The 24,374-nt window shown below is 35.2% G+C and overlaps 1 protein-coding gene across 4 annotated transcripts; it reads left to right on the top strand.

Annotated features, from left to right (window-relative positions):
- The first annotated feature begins 8,786 nt into the window (after nt 1–8,786).
- LOC108319536 (LEAF RUST 10 DISEASE-RESISTANCE LOCUS RECEPTOR-LIKE PROTEIN KINASE-like 2.4) lies at nt 8,787–19,615 on the top strand. Of its 4 annotated transcripts, none has more exons than XM_017550697.2 (4): nt 8,787–10,475; nt 17,017–17,114; nt 17,210–17,242; nt 18,361–19,615. In XM_017550697.2, exon 4 carries the CDS (start codon nt 18,453–18,455, stop codon nt 19,467–19,469), a length of 1,017 nt encoding a protein of 338 aa, XP_017406186.1. In that variant the 5' UTR covers nt 8,787–10,475; nt 17,017–17,114; nt 17,210–17,242; nt 18,361–18,452; the 3' UTR covers nt 19,470–19,615. The 4 variants fall into 4 exon arrangements, with proteins under 4 accessions (XP_017406186.1, XP_017406187.1, XP_052723161.1 ...); XM_017550698.2 differs by having other exon boundaries at nt 17,017–17,118; XM_052867201.1 differs by lacking the exon at nt 17,017–17,114.
- The last annotated feature ends 4,759 nt before the right edge of the window (nt 19,616–24,374 follow it).

Here is a 24,374-nt window from a genome sequence, read left to right as displayed (position 1 = left end):
TTGTGTCAAGTAACTCATTAAACAGAAGGAAAATATAAATAGATAGATCTTATGTAAACCGAAGGTGACAAATTATAAATAGAATTTTAAATATTATGGGAATGTTACAAAGAGGAAGAAATGACAAATCCAGTTTTGATTGTAACAATTCGGGTAATCACTTTTGATTGTAACAAATCCAGTACATTATTACTTCTTTTTAATAAAACAGGAAAAAAATAATTAAAATGATAACAAGTGGTTGGTAGAGTGTTCAGTCTTAGTGATTATTCAATTCGTCCACTGGGTTTGTTTGTTTGGGAGTGAAGAAAGTAAGAGGAAAGAAGGAGGTAGCTTCGTGGGAGAAGTGAGAAGAACTGCTTCCGCAGCTTTCTTTTATGAGAGATAGGGTTGTGAGGGCACTGAGAAAAAGTGTGAGAATGGATCATAAACATACTCACGTCCACACCACTCCCCTTGCCTTCGCACTCACCGTTTCTTGCTTCCTCTGCATCGCTTTGCCACGTTCCCACTCTCAACCATCGCCACCGCTTTGTGATGAGCAGTCATACATGTGCACCATAAAGGTTTCCGGCATCTTGGATCCTGTCTGGAAACAGATTCCTCCCTCTCAGTGTATCGGCGCCGACCCATCACCCCAGCTCAGCTGCTCTGCTCCTTATGAATCTCAAAATTTCACACTGAAGAAGGTCAACCACACCACTCACACCATGACGGTTGTGCCAACACACACTGTCAACGATGTTTGTTCAACTGATTTTGTTTACATTTACGACAACTTGAACAACAGTCTGTTACAACATTACGAGTCAGTGCACAACGTCATCGTATTCTTGGATGATTGTCCTTTCTACATCTCAAATTTCACTTTACGCCAAGTAAATTGCAGGGATGCTGCGTTCTATTTTGGGGAGGAGAATGAGATGTTGCACAAAGTACTCGAATCGCTTAAGGATTATTGCAAGAGATGGTTGCTGGTGCCCATTGCCGCTCCTCTTGATGATTATGATCATAAAGGTGATGGAGCTGAAGTTCTGAAAGAAGTGTTAGAATTACCTAACTATTGTATGACTCATGTGTAAATAAATTAGGGTCAAAATGTAATTTAATATAATTGAGGGACTTAATGGCAATTACAACTTGATGGAAGTTGTATAAGAATGGTGAAGGGTTCTGTCCCTGATGCACACAATTCTGAAGAAGCTCTCTCCATTGAAACCACCATCAAGAAAGTTTGAGAGAATTATAGCTTGCATCAAGGGATAGATTGGGTAAGGAGTTGAAGATTAAGAGCAAGGAAAGCATGGATCAATGTTAGTAAAATTTCTTATCATGCTTATGAAATTATGTTGATGTTGTGAGAATCATAAAAATCTTAAGATCCTAGAACTAATGATAGTAGAGAAACTAATGAATCTTACATGTGGTATCAGAGCACTAGGTTACTAGATTTATGATTCTCCGATGAAATTATGTTTCTGCAAGTTGGTTATGATGATATTGTAGTGCTGGAATAAATGCTTTAAATTGTATGTTATGTTGGAGGAAGAAGATGATGAATAGTTGTTGGTTGATAATGCTTACGGGAATGGAATGCAATGCCAAAATGTTATTATTAAACATTACCTTTATGAATGTTGACAAATTGCCGTGAATGGTGAAGGTGCATTGAAAACTTTTTAAAAGTTGTGTTTTTTTAATGAATAGTATATGAAGTGGTTTACGGGGATGCATTGCCAAAATGAATTGAAAGTTTAACTTTATGAATAGTATAATTGTAAGAATGGGACATTGTGTGCAACATGTGAATAATGAAAGGCAACTTTCATTTTGGCTTTATATGAAGAATGGTGAGCACACCCCACGTAAATGAAAGCCACTTCTTTTGCTTTTGCTTTTGTTTTTATTTTATATGATAATGGTGCTATGCTATCCAACATACATCACGCTACACGTAAATGAAAATCAATTTTCATTTGCTTGTTTTATATGAATGGCAGTAGCTAACATACAGCACACTTAATAATTAATTACTTATGCAAATTAAAGAAAAAGAAGTTTTATCACTGTTATAAAATTTTACCCACTTAAATTGAAATTAGGACTTTCAATTTTAATTATGACACATAATAAATTTTATGTGAATAAATGCATATTGTTAAATTAAATTTAACAAGGATATTATGTATGATGAATAACAAATTAAGGTTATTATTATCATTATTATTTGAAATTAATTATGGTAAATTTTGTTAGTCACCAAAGTGACCAAAATTTTAAAGTTAATTTAATTTCAAATTATTAATGATTTTATTTCAATTACTCATTGTATGGATGCTAAATTATGAATAATTAATTTATGGGTTAATTGAAAATTCATTATTATAAGATATTTTGTATCATCCAAAGATGATTATTTGCTCTTATAATTAATGAGTATGATTGTAGATAATTTTGTATGCTCGCTAGATTTATTTATATACCCAAAGGTAGCAGATGATTCTAGTTGATGCATATTTTAATTATCAGTAAAGATTTACAATTATTAGCATCATTATGCTTATGTTTGTGTATTAATGGATCTCCCAAAGGAGAACACTAATATACATAGAATGATGATTAAAGTCTGAATCTGTACTTATGACTCAAAGCACTAATGATTAGCATGTATTAATTACAGTCCCCGTTCCGGTATCTTTACACTCGCTCGCTACGTCTGTTCCGGTCTTTAATGGTTTAAATTTCCCTGATTGGAGTGAACAAGTCCAATTTCACTTAGGTGTATTGGATCTTGACTTGGCTCTTCAAGTTGAGAAACCGGCTGCTACCACTGATATTAGTAGCACTGAAGAGAAAGCTCATTACAAAGCTTGGGAAAGATCAAACAGACTTAGTCTAATGTTTATGAGAATGAGCATTGCAAGTAACATCAAATCTGCTATTCCGAAAACTGAAAATGCGAAAGAATTTATGAAATTAGTGGAAGAGCGCTCCCAAACTGCTGATAAGTCCCTTGCTGGGACATTGATGAGTACGTTGACCACCATGAAGTTTGACGGTTCACGTACTATGCATGAACATGTGATCGAGATGACAAATATTGCAGCAAGACTTAAGTCTCTAGGAATGAAAGTGGATGAAACTTTTCTCGTGCAGTTCATTTTGAACTCGCTACCGTCTGAGTATGGTCCATTTCAGATGAACTATAACACCTTAAAAGATAAATGGAATGTGCATGAATTGCACAGTATGTTAGTTCAAGAAGAGACCAGACTTAAGAACTTAAGAAGCCACTCTGTTCATTATCTAAAGAATCAAGGAGCTGGAAAGAAATTTAAGAAACATATAAAGGGTAAAGGACCATTAAAGATTGACGAGTCCTCAACCAAAATCCAGAAGAAAAATGATAAATGTCATTTCTGCAAGAAGTCTGGACATTTTCAGAAAGACTGCTTAAAGCGTAAAGCTTGGTTCGAAAAGAAAGGTAAGCATAATGCTTACGTATGTTTTGAATCAAACTTAACTGAAGTTCCCCATAATACTTGGTGGATTGATTCTGGATGTACGACTCATGTTTCTAATGTGATGCAGGGATTCCTTACAATCCGAACCATAAACCCAACTGAGAAGTTCGTCTTCGTGGGAAATAGAGTGAAAGTTCCAATGGAAGCCGTCGGGACTTATCGATTGATTCTTGACACTGGATATCACTTAGACCTGATGGATACTTTTTATGTACCTAGTATCACTAGAAATTTGATTTCTTTGTCTAAGCTTGATGTTGCTGGATACTCTTTTAAATTTGGGAATGGTTGTTTCAGTTTGTTTAAGCGTGCCTGTATGATTGGATCTGGTACACTTTATGATGGTTTATATAAATTGAATTTGGATAATTTATATGCTGAAACTCTTATGACCTTGCATCACAATGTTAGCACTAAACGCAGTTTAGTGGATGAACGATCTGCTTATTTGTGGCATAAACGTTTGGGACACATTTCCAAAGAAAGAATCCAAAGATTAGTAAAGAATGAAATCCTTCCGGATTTAGATTTTACTGATCTGAATGTATGTGTGGATTGTATTAAAGGCAAACAAACAAAACACACAAAGAAAGGAGCCACAAGAAGTACACAACTTCTTGAAATTATACACACTGATATATGTGGTCCGTTTGATGTGAATACCTTCAATAAAGAGAAATACTTCATCACCTTCATTGATGATTTTTCGCGTTATGGATATGTCTATCTACTGCATGAGAAATCTCAAGCAGTGAATGTCTTGGAAGTTTACATAAATGAAGTAGAAAGACAATTAGACAGAAAGGTGAAAATTGTCAGATCTGATAGAGGTGGTGAGTATTATGGAAGATATGATGAAAGTGGGCAACACCCTGGTCCATTTGCTAAATTTCTTGAGAAACGTGGTATTTGTGCTCAATATACAATGCCAGGCACACCACAACAAAATGGTGTATCAGAAAGGCGTAATCGAACCTTAATGGATATGGTTAGGAGTATGTTAAGTAATTCATGTTTACCTGTATCGTTGTGGATGTATTCATTAAAGACTGCCATGTATTTGTTAAACAGGGTTCCCAGTAAGGCTGTTCAAAAGACTCCTTTTGAGTTATGGACAAATAGGAAACCCAGTTTGAGACACCTGCATGTTTGGGGTTGTCAGGCAGAAATAAGAATTTATAATCCGCAAGAAAAGAAACTGGATGCAAGAACAATCAGTGGATATTTCATTGGTTATCCAGAAAAATCAAAAGGGTATATATTTTACTGTCCTAACCATAGTACAAGAATTGTTGAAACTGGAAATGCTCGGTTCATTGAAAATGGTGAAACTAGTGGGAGTGTAGATTCACGAAAGGTTGAAATTACAGAAGTTAGAGTACAAGTTCCTGTAATTGGTACCTCTTCTTCAAGAGTTGTTGTTCCTCATGTTGTAGAAACACACAACAATCAAGAAGAACAACACATTAATACTCCCACGATTAACAATGAACCAGTTGTAGAACAATCACAAGAAATAATATTAAGAAGATCTCAAAGAGAAAGAAAGTCTGCTATTTCGAATGATTATGTGATTTATCTACAAGAGTCAGAAAACGACTTAAGTATTGATAACGATCCAGTTTCATTTTCAGAAGCCATTAATGGTGGTAATTCTGATAAGTGGTTAAATGCTATGAAAGATGAGCTTAAATCGATGGTACAAAATGATGTATGGGATCTTGTGGAATTACCAGACGGATGCAAGAGAGTTGGGTGTAAATGGGTCTTCAAGACTAAGCATGACTCTCATGGTAATATCGAACGCTACAAGGCCCGACTTGTTGCCAAAGGTTTTACTCAGAAAGATGGCATTGACTATAAGGAAACATTTTCACCTGTTTCTAAGAAAGATTCTTTCCGAATTATCATGGCATTAGTAGCTCATTATGATCTTGAGTTGCATCAAATGGATGTTAAAACTGCTTTTCTGAATGGAGATTTAGAAGAGGATGTCTATATGGATCAACCGGTAGGGTTCACTGAAAAAGGAAAGGAACACATGGTGTATAAACTGAAGAAATCAATATATGGACTTAAACAAGCTTCCCGACAATGGTATCTCAAGTTCAATGATACTATTATATCCTTTGGATTTAAGGAAAACACTGTTGATCGGTGTATATATCTAAAGGTCAGTGGGAGCAAGTTTATATTTTTGATTCTATATGTTGATGATATCTTGCTTGCAACTAATGATCTTGGTCTATTAAGTGAGACTGAGAAATTTCTCTCTAACAACTTTGAAATGAAAGATATGAATGAGGCATATTATGTGATAGGAATAGAAATATTCCGTGATAGATCACAAGGATTGTTAGGTTTGTCTCAGAAAGCATATATTAATAAAGTTTTAGAGAGATTTAAGATGGATAAATGTTCAGCATCTCCCGTTCCAATACATAAAGGAGACAAGTTTAGTCTCATGCAATGTCCAAAGAATGATTTGGAACGGAAACAGATGGAAAATATCCCTTATGCATCTGTTGTTGGGAGTTTGATGTATGCTCAAACATGTACAAGACCAGATATTAGTTTTGCAGTTGGTATGCTTGGTAGATATCAGAGTAATCCAGGAATGGATCATTGGAAAGCTGCAAAGAAAGTTTTAAGATACCTACAAGGAACAAAGAATCACATGCTTACTTACAAAAGATCTAATCATCTTGAAGTGATTGGATATACAGATTCAGACTTTGCTGGCTGTATAGATACAAGAAAATCTACTTATGGTTATGTGTATCTTTTAGCCGGAGGAGCAATCTCATGGAAAAGTGCGAAGCAGTCCGTCATTGCTACATCCACTATGGAAGCTGAATTTGTGGCATGCTTTGAGGCCACTATTCAGGCTAATTGGTTGCGGAACTTTATTTCAGGACTTGGAATAGTTGACAGTATTGCCAAGCCGCTGAAAATTTATTGTGACAATTCCGCAGCAGTCTTCTTTTCTAAGAACGATAAGTATTCCAAAGGTGCTAAACATATGGAATTGAAATACTTTGTCGTTAAAGAAGAAATTCAGAAACATAAAGTGTCAATTGAACATATTAGCACTAATTGTATGATTTCTGACCCTTTAACAAAAGGGTTACCGCCCAAATTATTTGTTGATCATGTAAAGAATATGGGCATTATGTCTACCATTGAAAGTTGAATGTTAATGTTATTAATGCTTATGTGACACTTGAATTCTTTAATGTATAAGTTTCTGAAATTTGTATTTGTATTTTCTTCTGTATGGTTATGTATACAATTTATGATGAAGAAAAAGAAACAAATGATATTATTGTTATTGAAATGACATTATGTTTGAACCCATTATGTATTTAAGTTTTCTAACGTCATATTAAAGAGAAGGAGATGATACAGCAGTACATGGAAGGAGACATATCGATTGAATGATGTGCGACCGCCATGACTCTTATTATTTCTATATCTTTAATTATGAATAATGATGAGGCCAATTATGTAAAGTCCTCAAATGCGCATTATGATTATTTATTAAATCACAGAATGTTTTGACATCACAAGAGTCAAGTGGGAGAATGTTAGAATTACCTAACTATTAAGTGACTCATGTGTAAATAAATTAGGGTCAAAATGTGATTTAATATAATTGAGGGACTTAATGGCAATTACAACTTGATGGAAGTTGTATAAGAATGGTGAAGGGTTCTGTCCCTGATGCACACAATTCTGAAGAAGCTCTCTCCATTGAAACCACCATCAAGAAAGTTTGAGAGAATTATAGCTTGCATCAAGGGATAGATTGGGTAAGGAGTTGAAGATTAAGAGCAAGGAAAGCATGGATCAAGGTTAGTAAAATTTCTTATCATGCTTATGAAATTATGTTGATGTTGTGAGAATCATAAAAATCTTAAGATCCTAGAACTAATGATAGTAGAGAAACTAATGAATCTTACAAGAAGCTCTGAGGGATGGGTTTCAGCTCTACTATAGTCCTCCTCAACACTGTAGAGGATGCAACCAAATTAACGGAAATTGCTGAAGCGGTGGTTATGAGGGACATGTAGTTTCATGCAACTACTATTGCCCAAATCAATACTGTTCTTCCAAAAGGAGTGGTATGTCTTCTCTCCTCTCATATATATATATATATATATCTTACATATCATTCCCACAAAATCCTCTTTTTAGCTAATCTCTTCCCATTCTCCTTCTTTAATCTACTCCTAACATTTAACCAACACACACTTTGATGCAACAATTAGGACAAAATTAGCACAATAAATTCAGTGCAGTCTGGGATCAGCTGCAATTGGACCAACCCACTCTTACTCCCATCCACAAATTTTCCATCCCCATCATGCTTACCGATCTACACTTCATTTTTTATTTTTAAATTCCATTCCTTTTTGACAAATTATAGTATTTCTTTTACAATTACTTATTTCCTTCCTCATGCGGTTTCTTTACCGCCACCAAGTCCCATAAAACTTTTTGGGGTTTGAATTTGTTAAATACAGATAAAAAATTATATACAAAACTAATTTATCTTGAATATATCCAGGATATATAATTTTTTATTTATAATAAAAAAATATGTACTATACCTAAAATATAAATAAAAAATAATAAGATAATAAGATAAAAGATAAAAATAATATATCTAATACTTTCTTTTAAGTTTGTGCATATAAATCTTATATATTAAGCTTACTACTAATATAATCAATATATTTAGTGAAAACATATATAGACCGATTAAAAGCAAAGATGATAGAAGAATAGAAGCTGAAAAAGCCATGAATAAACAAGTGAAAAACCTTAAAAATATAAGATTTTCCAATCAAGGCATATAAAGAAAAAAAACAACTTCAATGCTTTGAATAAGGAACTAAGATGAGATGAGACATGCAATCACAACTAATATGAAAGCAGAAAAAAAACAATCTCAATATACCATCATGCACGATAGAGAATGGGAGCAAATCTACAACTTTAAAAAGCATTAATGAAGACATTGTTGATAACATAATACTCGCTTAAGACGATTAAAATTAACAGAGTATCGTCGTCGACAATAATAATGGAGTGGCAAAAGCAACAATTTTTTTGAGTTGAATATGTGTATATAAAATCCTCTAGTTATAACAAAAGAAATATAAGGTAATCTTAAAATATAAATAACAAACTAATAAACATACTATATCTACACGTTAATATGCCCATGAACAGAGCTCATTAACATCAATTTCTATTGGGTTATTGGTTATAGGAGTCCTGGGACATTTAAGAAAATAATTTAAAAGAGGTCTTTTAATTAAAGTATTATAAGAAAGAGGATTTTGCATGCATAATTATTTTTTTAGTTCTTCTGTCATATTAATATTATAATATTATGTTGCTTCCAGCAAATAGAGATTATCAGCTTAGATAACACATACATGCGGTACTTTATCAAGTAATAAAGAGAAGGTAGCTTTGTTCTTTAGGAATAACAGGATTCTGTCTGGCAGTGTTTGTTTAGAAGAAAAAAAAAATGTGATGCTTCATAGCAATAAGCTACTTAATTTATGTAGTCTATTTCTAATTCCACCTGAGTAAAGTTTTGTATTTTGCAGAACTTGATTATTTATTTTAATGAAAGAAGTACCTTGATAAACTAGAACAAAAAACGTGTAGATATAAATTAATAATAAACAGTACGGCTAAAGCTTGAAGTTAGCCATTATAATTATAATGAAAATAATTAATAATAATTCAAATGTACTGAATAATATCTTGGGGTTTCGATGAGAAGTACGTTGTTGACCTGACGAGCATGAGAAAAACAAGAGTTGCTGATTGCACCTTTTCCAAGTCATGCTGATATGTGGTTCTTCCTTCTTCACACCTTCATTTCCATCCTTCAGCTTTGACTCGGTCAATAACCAAATTAAAATCATCTCTCTATTTTCTCTCCACCTATTTATTACTTTCTTTCTCCATTCTCATTTTTTCTTCCTTTTCCCATACGCGTCAATTCAATCACCTTTTTAGTACCATTTTCCTGAAATTTTCTTTTGTAACCATTGAATAATGTTATCAAGTAGTTTCTCTATGAATTACAATCTCTGTTTGGCTCTATTTGTATGGAAGAGAGGGTTGGGAGGGAAGTGAGAAGAAGTGTGAGAATGGATGAGAAACATAGTCACATCCACACCACTCCCTATGCCTTCGCACTTACCCTCTCTTTTTTACTCCTCATCGCTTTGCCATACTCCCACTCTCAACCACCGCCACCGCCTTGTGCTGAGCAGTCATACATGTGCAGCATAAACGTTTCCGACATCTTGGATCCTGTCTGGAAACAGATTCCTCCCTCTCTGTGTATCGGCACCGACCCATTACCCCAGCTCAGCTGCTCTGATCCTTATGAATCTCAAAATTTCACACTGAAGAAGGTGAACTACATCACTGACACAATGACGGTGGTGCCAACACACACTGTCAATGTTTGTTCTTCTGATTTTTTTCACATTTACGACAACTTGAAGAACAGTCTGTTACAACATTACAAGTCACTGTTCAACGTCACCGTATTCTTCGATGGTTGTCCTCTCGACATCCCAAATTTCCCTTCAGAACGCAGATTTAAATGCGGGGATGCTGTGTACTATTTTAGGGAGGAGGGTGAGCAGTTCTACATACACCCATCGCTTGAGTATTGCAAGAAAAGTTTGTTGGTGCCCATTGCCGCTTCTCTCGATGATTATGATAATAAAGATGGTGGAGCTGAAGTTCTGAAAGAAGCTCTGAGGGATGGGTTTCAGGTCTCCTATAGTCTTCCTCAAGATTGCAGCAGATGCAACCAGAGTATCAGAAATTGCTGGAGCGGTGGTTATGAAGGACATGTAGTTTCATGCAACTACTATTGCCCAAATCAATACTGTTCTTCCAAGAGTAGTGGTATGTCTTCTCTCCTCTCATATATCTTACATATCATTGCCACAAAATCCTCTTTTTAGCTACTCACTTCCCATTCTCTCTCTTTAATCTACTCCTAACATTTAACCAACACACACTTTGATGCAACAATTAGGACAAAATTAGCACAACAAATTCAGTGCAGTCTGGGATCAGCTGCAATTGGACCAACCCACTCTTACTCCCATCTACAAATTTTCCATCCCCACCCTACTTACCAATCTACACTTCATTTTTTATTTTTAAATTCCATTCCTTTTTGACAAATTATACTATTTCTTTTACAATTACTTATTTCCTTCCTCCTCCGAATTCTTTCCCCACCAAGTCCCATAAAACTTTAGGAATTGAGTTTGTTAAATATAGTAGAAAATTATATATGAAATTAATTTATCTTTTGTTAGATATACTCCTAGGATCTTTTATTTATAAGCGGAAGCTTTCGAGCAGCCCTTCTTGTACTATCATTTTTGTACTACCATTCATCGTAACAGGATACGTTGACCTCAAACTGAAACTTTTGTCAAGAACTTTGATCCAGGGATCACTATTGTACTCATATGAACTTAATATTGACACTCATACCATGTTAATTAGTACTTCTATCTTAGGACTTTTTGTATTCTTCTAGAATTTATATTATACTTTAATAGATTTGATGGCAATCAATTTCTCTGTTTACGCAAGGATAAGTCCTCCTTAAGAAGTTGTGACAGTGGTAATAATATATTTTGAAATATTGATAATTTTTTTTTGTTTATTCATATCCCTGTGATGCTGAGAAATAGCGGTATTTGTTCCCTTATCTGTGAACTCTAAAATGGGCACTGTGCGGAAATGTAGAAATAGAAGTGTATGCGTAAGAAAAAATAATACCGGAAATTTTAACGTGGAAAACCCTCTCGGAAAAAATCACGAAACCTAGTCCAGAAAAATATCTCCACTATAAAAGTAGGATTACAGTGTTTCTCTCACCCTCTGAGGATCTCACAGTAAATCTCACTCTCTCGGATGGTATACAAAACTCCCACTTTCACACTCACAATATCTTCTATTGCACTGTGTCAACACCTCTCGGTATTTCTCTCACACAAAAGAACTCTCTCTTTCTCTCCTTCACCGTGGCTCTCTTTTCTTCACGATAGGTTTCCTCATCTTCTTGTGTTGGTGTATCTTCTCCATGGATGGCCTCCATTTTATAGTAGAGTGAAGAAGAAAAAAAAACAAGGAACATGGTTGGTGAGGTGCACTCATGTTCCGTGAAACAAGGAGAAATGGGAGACATTTTCTCCAACTTTCGTGCACTATACTTTGTTCATCAAGTGGTGGATGAGTCCCTTCTTTGTTTTATTCCAACAAAACTCCCCATAAAACAAAAATGGGTCTTTCATCCCTTCTTGACTTAATTTGAAGGTACCAAGATACCAACACCTTGGCAACAGTCTTCAACCTTCTTGGTTGGTACTGACTTAGTCATCATATCACACCAATTCAAGTCTGTATGGATTTTCTCTATCTTCAATTTCTTCTCATCCAACGCTTCTCGTATCTAGTGATACCGCACGTCGATATGCTTCGAGCGTGAATGGAACATGGGGTTTTTGGTTAGATGGATGATACTTTGATTATCACAGTTCACCACATAATCGTCTTGATTATGTCCTAATTCACTTAGGAAATTCTTCATCCATAGCATCTCTTTAGAGGCTTCAGTCACTACTACATACGCTGCTTCAGCAGTAGACAATGTCACAGATTTATGTAGTTTTGACTGTCAAGAAACAGTTCCCCCTGCAAAAGTAATCAGATAACCTGATGTTGACTTCCTTGAATCGACATCTCCAGCCATGTCTGAGTCTGAATATCCGATTAGCTTTAGATCTCCATTGCCAAAACACAAGCTTCTTTTGGCAGATCCTCTTAGATACCTTAGTATCCACTTAACAGCTTCCCAATGCTTCTTTCCTGGATTCGACAGGTATCTGCTCACAACTCCTACAGCATAGCCAATATCTGGCCTTGTACAAACCATTGCATACATAAGGCTACCCACGGCAGAAGAGTAGGGTACCTTGTTCATTTCTTCCTTTTCTTCTTCATTATTTGGACATTGATACTTACTGAGTTTGAAATGTCCAGCAATTGGAACACGAGCAGATTTGGCATTGTGCATGTTGAACATTTTTAGAATCTTCTCAATATAATCTTCTTGAGATACCCATAACATTCTTCTAGAACGATCTCTGGAGATTTTCATTCCAAGTATCTTCTTCACTGCACCCAAGTCTTTCATGACAAAAGACTTACTCAATGCTTTTTTGAGAGCAGTTATTTTAATTTTGTCCTTCCCTACAATCAACATATCATCAACATACAAGAGAAGTATGATGGACTCACCATTTTCATAATGCTTCACAAACACGCAATGGTCTGCGGAGGTCTTCTTGAAATTATGTTGGATCATGAAGGAATCAAATTTCTTGTACCATTGTCTTGGAGCTTGCTTCAGACCATAGAGACTTTTCTTCAGATGACACACCAAGTGTTCTTTGCCTGGTTCTTCAAAACCCTCTGGTTGATTCATGTAAATTTCTTCCTCTAGGTCTCCATGTAAGAATGTTGTTTTGACGTCCAGTTGTTCAATCTCCAAGTTTAGTGTTGCTGCTAGACCGAGAATTGCTCTAATGGATGTCATCTTCACCACTGGTGAAAATATTTCGTCGAAGTCTATTCCTTTCTTCTGATTGCACCCCTTCACGACAATTCATGCTTTGTACCTTGGGCTTGGGTTGTTCTCTTCATTCTTGAGCTTGAACACCCATTTGTTCTGCAATGCTCTCCTTTCTTTTGGTAATTCTACTAAATCATAAGTCTCATTTTCCTTTAAGGATGCATCTCTTCTTCCATGGCTTGCAACCATTTGTCTCTGTCTTTCATCTCCATTGCTTCTACAAAGCTTTGAGGTTCACCTTCATCAGTAAAATTAACATATTCATCTAAAAAATACCTTCTTGACGGTTACTTATGCCTTGTTGATCGTCTTAATTGGGGTTCTTGAGGAGCATCCTCAATTGGTTGATCTTCTTCCGTCAAATTAGGTTTATCTGCTTCTTCAGCCATTTCATCAAGTTGTAAATCTGGTTCGGCTTGATGTGTCTCTCCCCCTAAATTGTTCATCACAATAGGGCTTTGATCACTTATCAACTTAAGTGTTGGTTTCTCCACTTTCTTGATGTCTTGGATTGTCTGATCTTCAAAGAACACCACATCTCTGATTCGAACAATCTTTCTGTTTGCAGGATCTCATAATCTAAAACCAAATTCATCTCTTGGAGAACCAAGGTATATGCACTCTTTCGCCTTAGGAGCTTTGTTTTTTCATCTTTCGGAATGTGAACTGATGTCTTACATCCGAAGACTCTCAAGTTGCGATATGAGGCCTTTTTACCGGACCATACTTCTTCTGGTATCTTACTGTTTAATGGTCTTGATGGTGATAAGTTGATCAAATGAGTTGCTGTTAACACAGCTTCCCCCAAGAATGACTTGGGAAGTTTTGCGTGAGACAACATGCTTCTGACCTTCTCGGCAATCGTTCTGTTGAATCTTTCAGCTACGCCATTCATTTGAGGTGTCTTGGGAGGTACTTTCTCATGTTTGATCCCATGAGTCTTGCAATAGTGCTCGAACAGACCTCTATACTCTCCACCATTATCACTTCTCAAACATTTCAACTTTCTACCAGTTTCACGTTCAACTGAGGCGTGAAACTCCTTGAAGATTCGTAGAACTTCATCTTTTTTCTTCAATGGATAGACCCACAATTTTCTGGAGTGGTCATCTATGAAGGTAACAAAATATTGAGTACCACCAAGGGACTTTTCAGATGTTGAACAAACATCTGAGTGTACAAGATCCAAAATATGCTCTTTTCTTCTTCCATTTTCAGATCTACGGAAGGACACTCTACGTTGCTTACCTACTAGGCAGTCTTCACATAATTCAAGTGGTTATCCTTTAATACTTTGGAGATGATCTTTCGCAAGGATCTCTAATCCCTTCTCGCTCATGTGGCCCAGTCTTTTGTGCCACAACTCCTTACTTTCTTCTTGAGCAACATTTGTCTCTCCTTCGTATATCTTTCCTTGCATGACGTACAAAGAGCCTTCCTTTTTCCCACAAGCAACAATCATGCTTCCTCAGCTAAGTTTCCATTTTTCATCTCCAAACTGGTTGTTCATTCCAGCATCATTTAGCTTACCGACTGAGATAAGGTTTAGACGCATTTCTGGTACATGTCTTACCTCCTTCAGCACAAGTTTGTTTCCATTTTCTGACGTCAAAATCACTTCTCCTATGCCCACAATTTTGCTTGTGACATGATTACTCATCTTCACTATTCCAAAGTCTCCTTTCTGATAGGATGAGAATAATCCCTCATGAGGAGGAACATGGAAAGATGCTCCGGTATCTACTATCCAAGTGCAGTCATCAAAAGCAATATTTAGATAGTTTACCTCAGTGATAAGGAACACATTCTCATCATTTGATACCACAGCCGTTGTGGTTTTTTCTTCCAGCTTCTTTTTGGGATCTACCATATCAGGGTGTACAGTTCCATTCTTCTGATCTCTCTTCAGGAATCTACATTCTTGCTTCTTGTGGCCATCTTTTCCACAATAAAAGCATGTCAAACCTTTGGAACGAGACTTGAATCTTCCTCGTGATTTTTCACATTTTCCTTTGCTTCTGTGTTCACTCCTTCCTCTATTCTCAACAACATTAGCTTCTGAGTTACTACTCGATCCCTTTTCTTTCCTTTTGTATTCTTCATTCAGTAAACTGTCTGTGATGTTTTCTAGACTGAGCTTTCCATCTGGTGCTGAGTTACTGAGAGTGACCACCAATGTGTCCCAACTCTCAGGTAGAGAACTAAGGAGTAAAAGAGCTAGTAATTCATCATCAATTTTCATATCTGCTTTCATTAACTGGTTCACAATACCTTTGAAGGTATTGAGATGCTCGATCATATTCTGGTCGTAAGAGTACTCCAACTTTACGAGTCGTCTAACTAGGTGAGCTTTGTTCCTGGGAGTCTTCTTTTGAATCATTGATTCAAGCTTTGTCCATAACTCATACGCATTGGTATAAGTTGATACATGCTCAAAGAGACTTCTATCGATGTATTTCCGAATCATAGCCACTGCTTTACGATTCAGAATCTCCCAGTCTTTTTCGGTCTTCCCTTCTGGAATTTCCGGATTTGTGATCGGCTCAATCAAATCCTTGCAATATAAATAATCTTCCATCATCGGCTTCCAGTAGGAATAATTATCTGCAGTTAGCTTGAACATGTTTCCTTCCATCTTGAGTTTCACAGGACCGTGACTTTTCGAATCGGTAGCTCTGATACCACTATTGCGAAACAGCGGTATTTGTTCCCTCCTCTGTGAATCCCAAAATGGGCACTATGCAGAAGCGTAGAAATAGAAGTGTATGCGTAAGAAAAAATAACACCGGAAATTTTAACGTGGGAAACCCTCTCGGGAAAAACCACGGGACCTAGTTCAGAAAAATATCTCCACTATGAAAGTAGGATTACAGTGTTTCTCTCACTCTCTGAGGATCTCACAGTAAATCTCACCCTCTCGGATGGTATACAAAACTCTCACTTTCACACTCACAATATCTTCTATTATACTGTGTCTACACTTCTCGGTATTTCTCTCACACAAAAGAACTCTCTCTTTCTCTCTTTCACCGTGGCTCTCTTTTCTTCACGGTAGGTTTCCTCTTCTTCTTGTGTTGGTGTATCTTCTCCATGGATGGCCTCCATTTTATAGTAGAGTGAAGAAGAAAAAAAAACAAGGAACATGGTTGGTGAGGTGCACTCATGTTCCGTGAAAAAAGGAGAAATGGAAGACATTTTCTCCAACTTTCGGTGGAGTATACTTTGTTCATCAATTGGTGGATGGGTCCCTTCTTTGTTTTATTCCAACACTTCTATTCCTTTCATGTTTTGTTTCCCCATTTCCCTCTTTTGGGTACAGATGCAATTTCAATCCTACAATGCCATTTCAGAATAGGCTAGCCAAATAAGTATACCAGAACTTTGGCTAAAGTATCTTCATATATATATATATATATATATATATATATATATATATTTGGTTTGCATAAATTTGTCTAGCCACACTAATAGCCACGACAACTTTTTTGTGTGTTGTAGACACAGTAACCAAATCAGCTGTGCAATTCTTTTGATATATTTATTAACTGTCTCATGAAAAGGTTCAGCTACGTATAATCTTTTCATTGTCTGGATGTGAAGATATCTTTATCAGTTGTCATGCATTATATGCTTATCATCAAAATATGCAGAAATATGCTGAAATTGAGTATTCTTTATACTTGGACTTTAAGAAAACGGACCAAATTTTATACCCAGTTAGAAACTAGTCATCATAAATTTGAACCGGAAAACAAGTATAGTATGGCTAACTCCTAAGTGTTCTGATACCAGTGCAGCTTACACTTATTGGTAATTCCCATTTTGCCACATAAGGATGTCATGCCATAACCCTTAGCGCGTACTTTCTTCTTGACGCATTTGGTGAAATTGTATGTATGTGTCGGTGTGTTTATGTTTACTATATTATCATCCTTGAATTGGGAGAATGCTAACCCATCTTTGCTTTCCCTTCTATCTGTTGCAGGACCAGTGAATTGGAGAATGAAAATCATTATAGGTAAACAGGTTAAGTTTTCTTTCATTTTTTTCTTTATTTTTTCACATTTATTTCATTAATAGTCATATAATAATAGAAATTTGCTATGCTTGCTCTCATAAATAGTGCGGATACTTGGTGAATTAATTTAATCTTGATCTATATATATTGAAATTATTCACACTATTTCAATAATTTTTAAATGAATGATCATCTCAATCACTTTTATATTCAAGATTTTTGACCATATTCCATGAAAAAAGATTCACTTGTTAGTTTGGTGGTACAAGTCAATACATGTCTTAAATTTAACAAAATTTTGTCATTGCATTGGTCTTCAGGTTACACAAAAACGAAAGTAATTATTAACTACAATTACATATGAACCTAAAAATCAATACAAAATATAATTGACAAGTTTTAATGTATTTTAAGATATGTATATTAAAATATATATGCATTAATAAATTAAAAAAAGTGATAAATATTTTTAAACCATCCAACCGGACAATTTAAGATTCAATACATAATTAGTACGATCTCATCTTACATTATTTTTAAAAGAATTCAATTCTTTTATAAAACTCAAAGACTTTACATAATTTTTGTATTAAATTTCAAACAAAAAAACTAAAGCTAACTCAATAAAAATTCTTAGGTAAACAAAGTACAAACACAAATAATTAATGCACACTTTCTTGCAAAACTATGACGCCACAACACTGCCATAGAAAATCCATTTGACCTGTCATAGAAAGTCTTGTCCGTACCAGTGATTGTTTCGTTATGCTTCATATGCACCCACTCTCACACACACATATACCAATCTTAAAAATCCAGGGGTTTCATTTGCTTTCAAAAAAGTTTTTAAAACAGTTTTTGTGAAAGCTTTGTAAAGAATGAAATTGTTTTCCATTTTCCCAGATAAAGTTAATGAAATATGCTATTTTATATAAGATTTTGATAATGAATTAAGCCTTACATTTTGTTTGGAATATAACCTTTGAAATTAACAAATACAAAATTAACTATTGTCTTTTTTTTTTCTTCTTATCATATCTAAATAGTTGAGTTTCCAATATTGGAAATTAGCTTCAAATGTTTCTAACTCCTACATCTTCTAATATATTTATCAACAGGTCTTGCAGGTGCAGCAATGGCAGTATTAATGCTATGCCTCATAATAGGCTGTAGAAAATGTATGTCATAAACAAGAAAGTTAAATTTTCAGATGACTAATGAGCAAGATATTGAAGTATTCTTAGAAGATCAGGGAACTCTAGCACAAAAGAAATACAGATTTTCAGAAGTCAAGAAAATGACCAATAACTTCACAGATAAATTGGGTGAAGGTGGGTTTGGTGTTGTATACAAAGGAAAGATACACAATGGTTACCATGTGGCTGTAAAAATATTAAGGGCATCAAAAGGAAATGTCAAAGACTTTATCAATGAGGTTGCCAGCATCAGTAGAACTTCTCATGTTAATGTTGTCCAACTTCTTGGGTTCTGTTTGGAAGGAAAAAAGAAAGCCCTTATTTATGAATTCATGCCTAATGGTTCCCTCGACAAGTTCATCAGTAATAAGGGACTAGAAAGAACTTCATCTTTGACTTGGGATAATCTGCTGCAAATTGCAAAAGGTATAGCCAAAGGATTAGAGTACTTGCACAAGGGATGCAACACTCGTATTTTACATTTTGACATAAAACCACATAACATTCTTTTGGATGACAACTTCTGTCCCAAGATATCAGACTTTGGGCTTGCAAAACTTTGTCCTGGGAAAGAGAGCACAATTTCAGTTTCATATGCGAGAGGAACAATAGGATATGTAGCTCCAGAAGTGTGCAACAAACATTTTGGTGGAGTATCACAAAAATCTGATGTGTATAGCTTTGGAATGCTGCTACTAGAAATAGTGGGAGTGAGGAATAATATTAATGTTGAAGCCACCGAAACAAGTGAATACTTCCCAGATTGGATATACCGAAAGCTGGAGCAAGACCAAGATTTGAAAAGTGATAATGTGACAGCCACAGAAGAAAAAGAGACGGAAAGGAGAATGATTGCAGTAAGTTTGTGGTGCATTCAAACATTTCCAAAGGATAGACCTACTATGAGTCGAGTAATAGAAATGTTAGAAGGCAACATGAATTCCCAAGAAATACCCCCAAAACCTGTTCTTTCTTCTCCCACAATTGGATTGGTGCCAGAATTGACCACTAGTTCCTTGCAGTCTGAGTAGATCTTAAAAGTTGTTTTTTTAAAGATCACTCAACACAGTAATGTTTCAGTTGTAACTTCTCAAATCAAGGTTTTATATTGATTTTTATAATATAGATTAATCAGTTGGAATATTAATTATTTTCATCCACCTTGATCTGGGTGGTACTTGCTATGAGCGGAATCTTTTCTGTTATTTTTGGGAGGCTGCTTTCTTGTAACAGCAATAAAATGATGAATTGGCACGGTTGGTGAAAGAGATGCTAAATGACACTTTTGTGAACATACCTTTTATCTTGTAGGATAAAGTTTATTGGAGATTAAAGTTGTCTCAATTCTTACTATCATATATAGTATGAACGAGTATGTTTTACTATGTTACTAGAAATTCTCATGAAAACATTTGGTTGAACTGCTCTTAGGTATGGTTATGTGGCCATTTGTATGGAAAACAAATCATCAAAGAAAGAATGATTCTTAATTTGATAATATTTTCCTTTTAAGAAGCCCCTCTCAAGGTATAATAGTTAGTATAAATTATGAGAATGGAAGAATGTTGAAAATCTCAAAGCTGCATGTAGACAGGTAAAAACTTTGAGAATGGAAAAATGTTTAAATTGCGTGAGATTACAAGAGGTGTTGATGGGAAAAAAAAAGCTCAAGATTGATAAAAATGTTAAGCATGGCTGGAAAAGAAGATATGAATATAAAGATGATGATTACAAAGAAGACAAGTTCAAAGAATTTTGATTTTGAGAAAGAGTTATCAAATGAAACAGATCGATATTTGTTGAGACCACTTCTCTAAACATTTGTAATACAAAACACTTATGTAAACACGCTCTAAAGTAAATGAGAATGAAGGAAAGAATTTGTTTTGTTATGTATTTCTTGAACTTTATTTTCTCGATCTTTATTGCTTTAACGCTTTTTCTTGTCTGTGAAGAGTAGTACATTATGACTTCTTTTTAATAAAACATGAAAAGAAATTAAAACGACAACAAGTGGTTGGTAGAGTGTTTAGTCTTAGTGATTATTCAATTCGTCCACTGGGTTTGTTTGTTTTGAAGGAGTCTTACATCTAATTATTACAATTATAATTTTATCTTAATAGCTTAAATAAACGTTTAAACTGAATGTTATAATCTAGACTAATCCTGTGGAATTTTAATTTTAAAATTCTGCATCTACAGTCACTTTACTCTATTTTATACTTTTATTTCAAAAGTTCAGACTTTTCAAAGTTTGCTTCCATATCGTCAACACCATTATTTATTTTAATAGACATCCATGTAGTTAGAAACTTGAATTAGTTTGACTTATAAATAGATTGTTGTTGGGTACTTGGAAAAAACTTGTTAAATACTAAAATTATCTGTGCATAGAATTGAACTAAATCCTAAGATAAGATATGTTTGAACTAAATCCTAAGATAAGATATGTGAATTGCTATTAGGTACAGTTGTTATAGAATCAATGTCATTTGATTCTTTTCTTTTTTTTATGCCAAAGAGTCATTTCAAAAAAATAGAATATCTTTTTTTTATATAGAGAGAAATTAGATTCTTTTTGTGAAGAATTTTGAAATCATTTTATTTGAATTGTTCGAATTGTATAATCATCAATTACTGATCATTTGCCTCACTCACAAACAAGGCCTCTCACATTGTTCTAGTGCAAATTTCAAGGCCCCTCTCAAATTTCTATCATGCTTGTTCCTCTTGTTCCACTTTCTTCTTCCCTCATAAACATCCTTTTAGCTGTGGGAAATTCAACAATATTAGGTGTCAGAACCAGTAAAATCCACGCACGAATCGTTTTAGTGGAGTTCACGTGTCAAGAGGGAGGCTCGACACTCAAATGACGGACGCCAGGTGTCAAGCGAAGAGGATACGAAAATCAGATAGTGGAATACAGGTGTCGGCAGATGAGCAGACCTTCGTTTTGACGAGGGAAGCAAAACTTGCATTTTCAGAAAATCTACTCCATCTCTGCATGCACCCTCTTTTTAGATTTCTGAAGAATCCCACTCTCTACATCCTCTTCATCTTCTCTCTAAGAACGCACTCCATTTCCCTTCTCCGATCTCCATTCAGCCACCGTAGAAGCACTTCCGGCGTCAAGAGCTTCCAGATAAACCGTTCGGTTTGTGAAGTTGAGCTGGTAAGTCTTTCTTTTCACTCAGTCGTTCGTTTCCTAAACAAGCAAACCAAGTTCTGGGTTCCTGTGTTGATCACCATTCTCAAAATGAGTGGTTCTGATAGTGTTGAGTTGTCACTTGGTGTAGTTGGAATTGTCGAGCGTTGACGGTAGGGAAACTGGTAGTGGTGAAATTGTATTCTGCCTCTGGGAACGTTCGTTCACGCTCAGAGGTAAGGGAAACTTATTTAATTTAATTTGTATGTTGTTTTAATGTATGAAAGTTCGTTAGTTGACTGAATGAATTGGATGCATGATGATTGATATGATTGTAGTACATGAATGTTCGTTTATTTACTGAATGGAAATGAAATATGACTGAGTTATGTTATGATGTATGAAATATATGAAACCTCTATGTTTGGATGGCGTCGCTTTTCCGGTTGCGACAGATGGTGCTAATACCTTCCCTACACGTAACCGACTCCCGAACCAAGAATCTGGTTCTAATAGACCATGCCTTATCATTTTATGGTTTTTCCGTAGTTTTCCAGAATAAACTATGGTGGCGACTCCAAATCTCATTTTTCAAAAACCCGTTTTATTTTCCTTGGATCGTCGTCCCGTCGCTTTTCCGGTTGCGACAGATGGCGACTCCACTGGGGAACGTCAGAGAGTCAGGCCATTTAATTTGATGTGCGAATTCAATGTGGTTTTTCTTTGTGTTTTTCTTCCCCTTTTTCTTTATCTTTGTTTGATATTTGTCATAATTGTGTCTGTGTTTGTTTTGATTATATTGAACCCTAGGATAGAAAACATGTTATATCTGCCTGGGAATTTTCTGGTTGTTTTGCAGGTGAGGGTTTGGGGTGTACGATTGCATTCTCCCTTCACACACACACATCATATGCATATCATGAGTGAGGCCCTATACCCGGGTCTGAGCGCAACTTAGAAATAGAGGGGTTGTGTAGCGGTGTCACTCTGGGATGTACTTCCTGTTTGGCTATCGTGAGAACCCCAGCCAGAGTTTGTTCTTTTCATTTGTGTCTCCACATCTAGTTGATTACTCTGACTGTTGTGGAGAAACAGTGAAAAGAGCCATAGCTCTGGTGGCCTTGATTTAAGAATTAGGAAACCATCCTGGTGAGTGCATGTATGTGGTCTTAGAACTCTAAGTACCATCCTTCGATTAAGACACGAAAGGGAGATCGTTTTTGTCGTTTCTTTTTCATCTTTTCTTTGTATACATCAAATAAATGTACCATAATAAAAAAATGCAAAAAAAAAAATATAAAAAAAATTAGAGCAATAAAAATGTACATGTTATGATTCATACGTATTTGTTTCACATTTATCTTGTTATCGAGTTCATGGAATAATTCACAAGAAAATAAAATAAAAATTTTCAAATAAAAATGCTTTTGAAGCAAAACAAAGATTTTTTTTGGTCCAATCGTTCAATTCAATTTTATCATTGATTAGAAATATTCATCCGGCTTTCATGATATGAAAATGTTCAAGATCATCATTTGTCCACGATCCCCATCGCCCGTTTTAGTTCGTAAAAGTAAAATCGTCATACAAGGGGCATTTCTTAGGTTCACCAGTTCAACCTTGTCTAACCCGGTGTGAAGCCCAAATCATGATCCATTATGAGTTTAAACCTTGTTTGTCTTAACCCAAGTCGTGTCGAACCTGGCCCATCACTCGTGTCTAGGTATGAAACTTGTGTTTGTCATCAACCTCGTGTTCTAACCGAGTCATGTCCAACCTTAAACCTTCATTCATTAATATGTCTTATTATTGGTTATCAGCCTCTCTGTGTTTAAGCCCGAATGCGTCTCCCGTTTGCAAGTGTCATTCGTTTTCAAGATCATTAAGAGTCAACTTTATCTTCCATTTCCACCTCCATTCAAGTCATGATAAACATGTGTTTTGTGTAGGAGCATATTTTCGCGTCTGTCTTAACGTGAGTTCATATTGGTCAACTTTTAGTCCATGGGCGCATAAGCTTTTCCAGATTAGGGGCAAATTTGTGTTCATGTCTGTTTACCAAAAAAATGTTGAAGCATTTTTAAAATCTTGAACAATTTTATACATGATCATTCAGATGTTTTTTCAAATTCAATGATAAATTAATTGTTTTTCTTTCGGACCAAGTAAAAGAAGAGGAAAATTTTGAGAAGAGTTCCATGAACCCAGATTGCATAATATGTGTAAATTAATTTGTGTATATTTTCGAACATGTACGTAAAAAAAAATATATTTAAATTTGCAAATAAAGGCCTTCAGGTGGCCGAAACATAAAAAAAAAATTACAAAAAAAAAAATAATAATAATAAAAAAGGAAAAATTACAAAAATAATGTTTGCAGATCTATGGAGTTTTTGTCTTCTGCCGGTATTCTCGAGTTTTGTAAGATGAAAGTCTGCACAAAACTTGTTAGATCTCAAACAACAAAATATAAAAAAAAAACACATAATAATAAGGGAAACATTAAAAGTACATATTACGGAAGTCATCCAGGTTCGACCACTGGCCATAAAAAAAACAAAGAAAGAAAATAGAAAAACAAATTCAAACAAAAAAAAAGAGCAAATAAAGCAAATAAGCAAAGCATAATAAAGATGTTCAGGGTTCGATCATTACTGATCGTTAATTTTACAGACCATGAAAATAATAATAAAAATAAAAAAGCATTCAGCGAAAAAATTCTCGAGCTGGTTGCGGTGGTCTGAGGGAGAGCTCCGTCGAGGGAGCTCTGGTCCGGAATGTGAGAAGCATG

Source organism: Vigna angularis, chromosome 8, assembly GCF_016808095.1.
Source record: "Vigna angularis cultivar LongXiaoDou No.4 chromosome 8, ASM1680809v1, whole genome shotgun sequence".
Lineage (NCBI taxonomy): Eukaryota > Viridiplantae > Streptophyta > Magnoliopsida > Fabales > Fabaceae > Vigna > Vigna angularis.
The sequence above is the reverse complement of the archived record's forward strand: the minus strand, read 5'-3'. Positions and strand labels throughout refer to the sequence as shown.

Excerpts from the sequence above, each read along its gene's own strand:
- LOC108319536 (XM_052867201.1), top strand. The coding sequence starts at position 18,453 with ATGACTAATGAGCAAGATATTGAAGTATTCTTAGAAGATCAGGGAACT.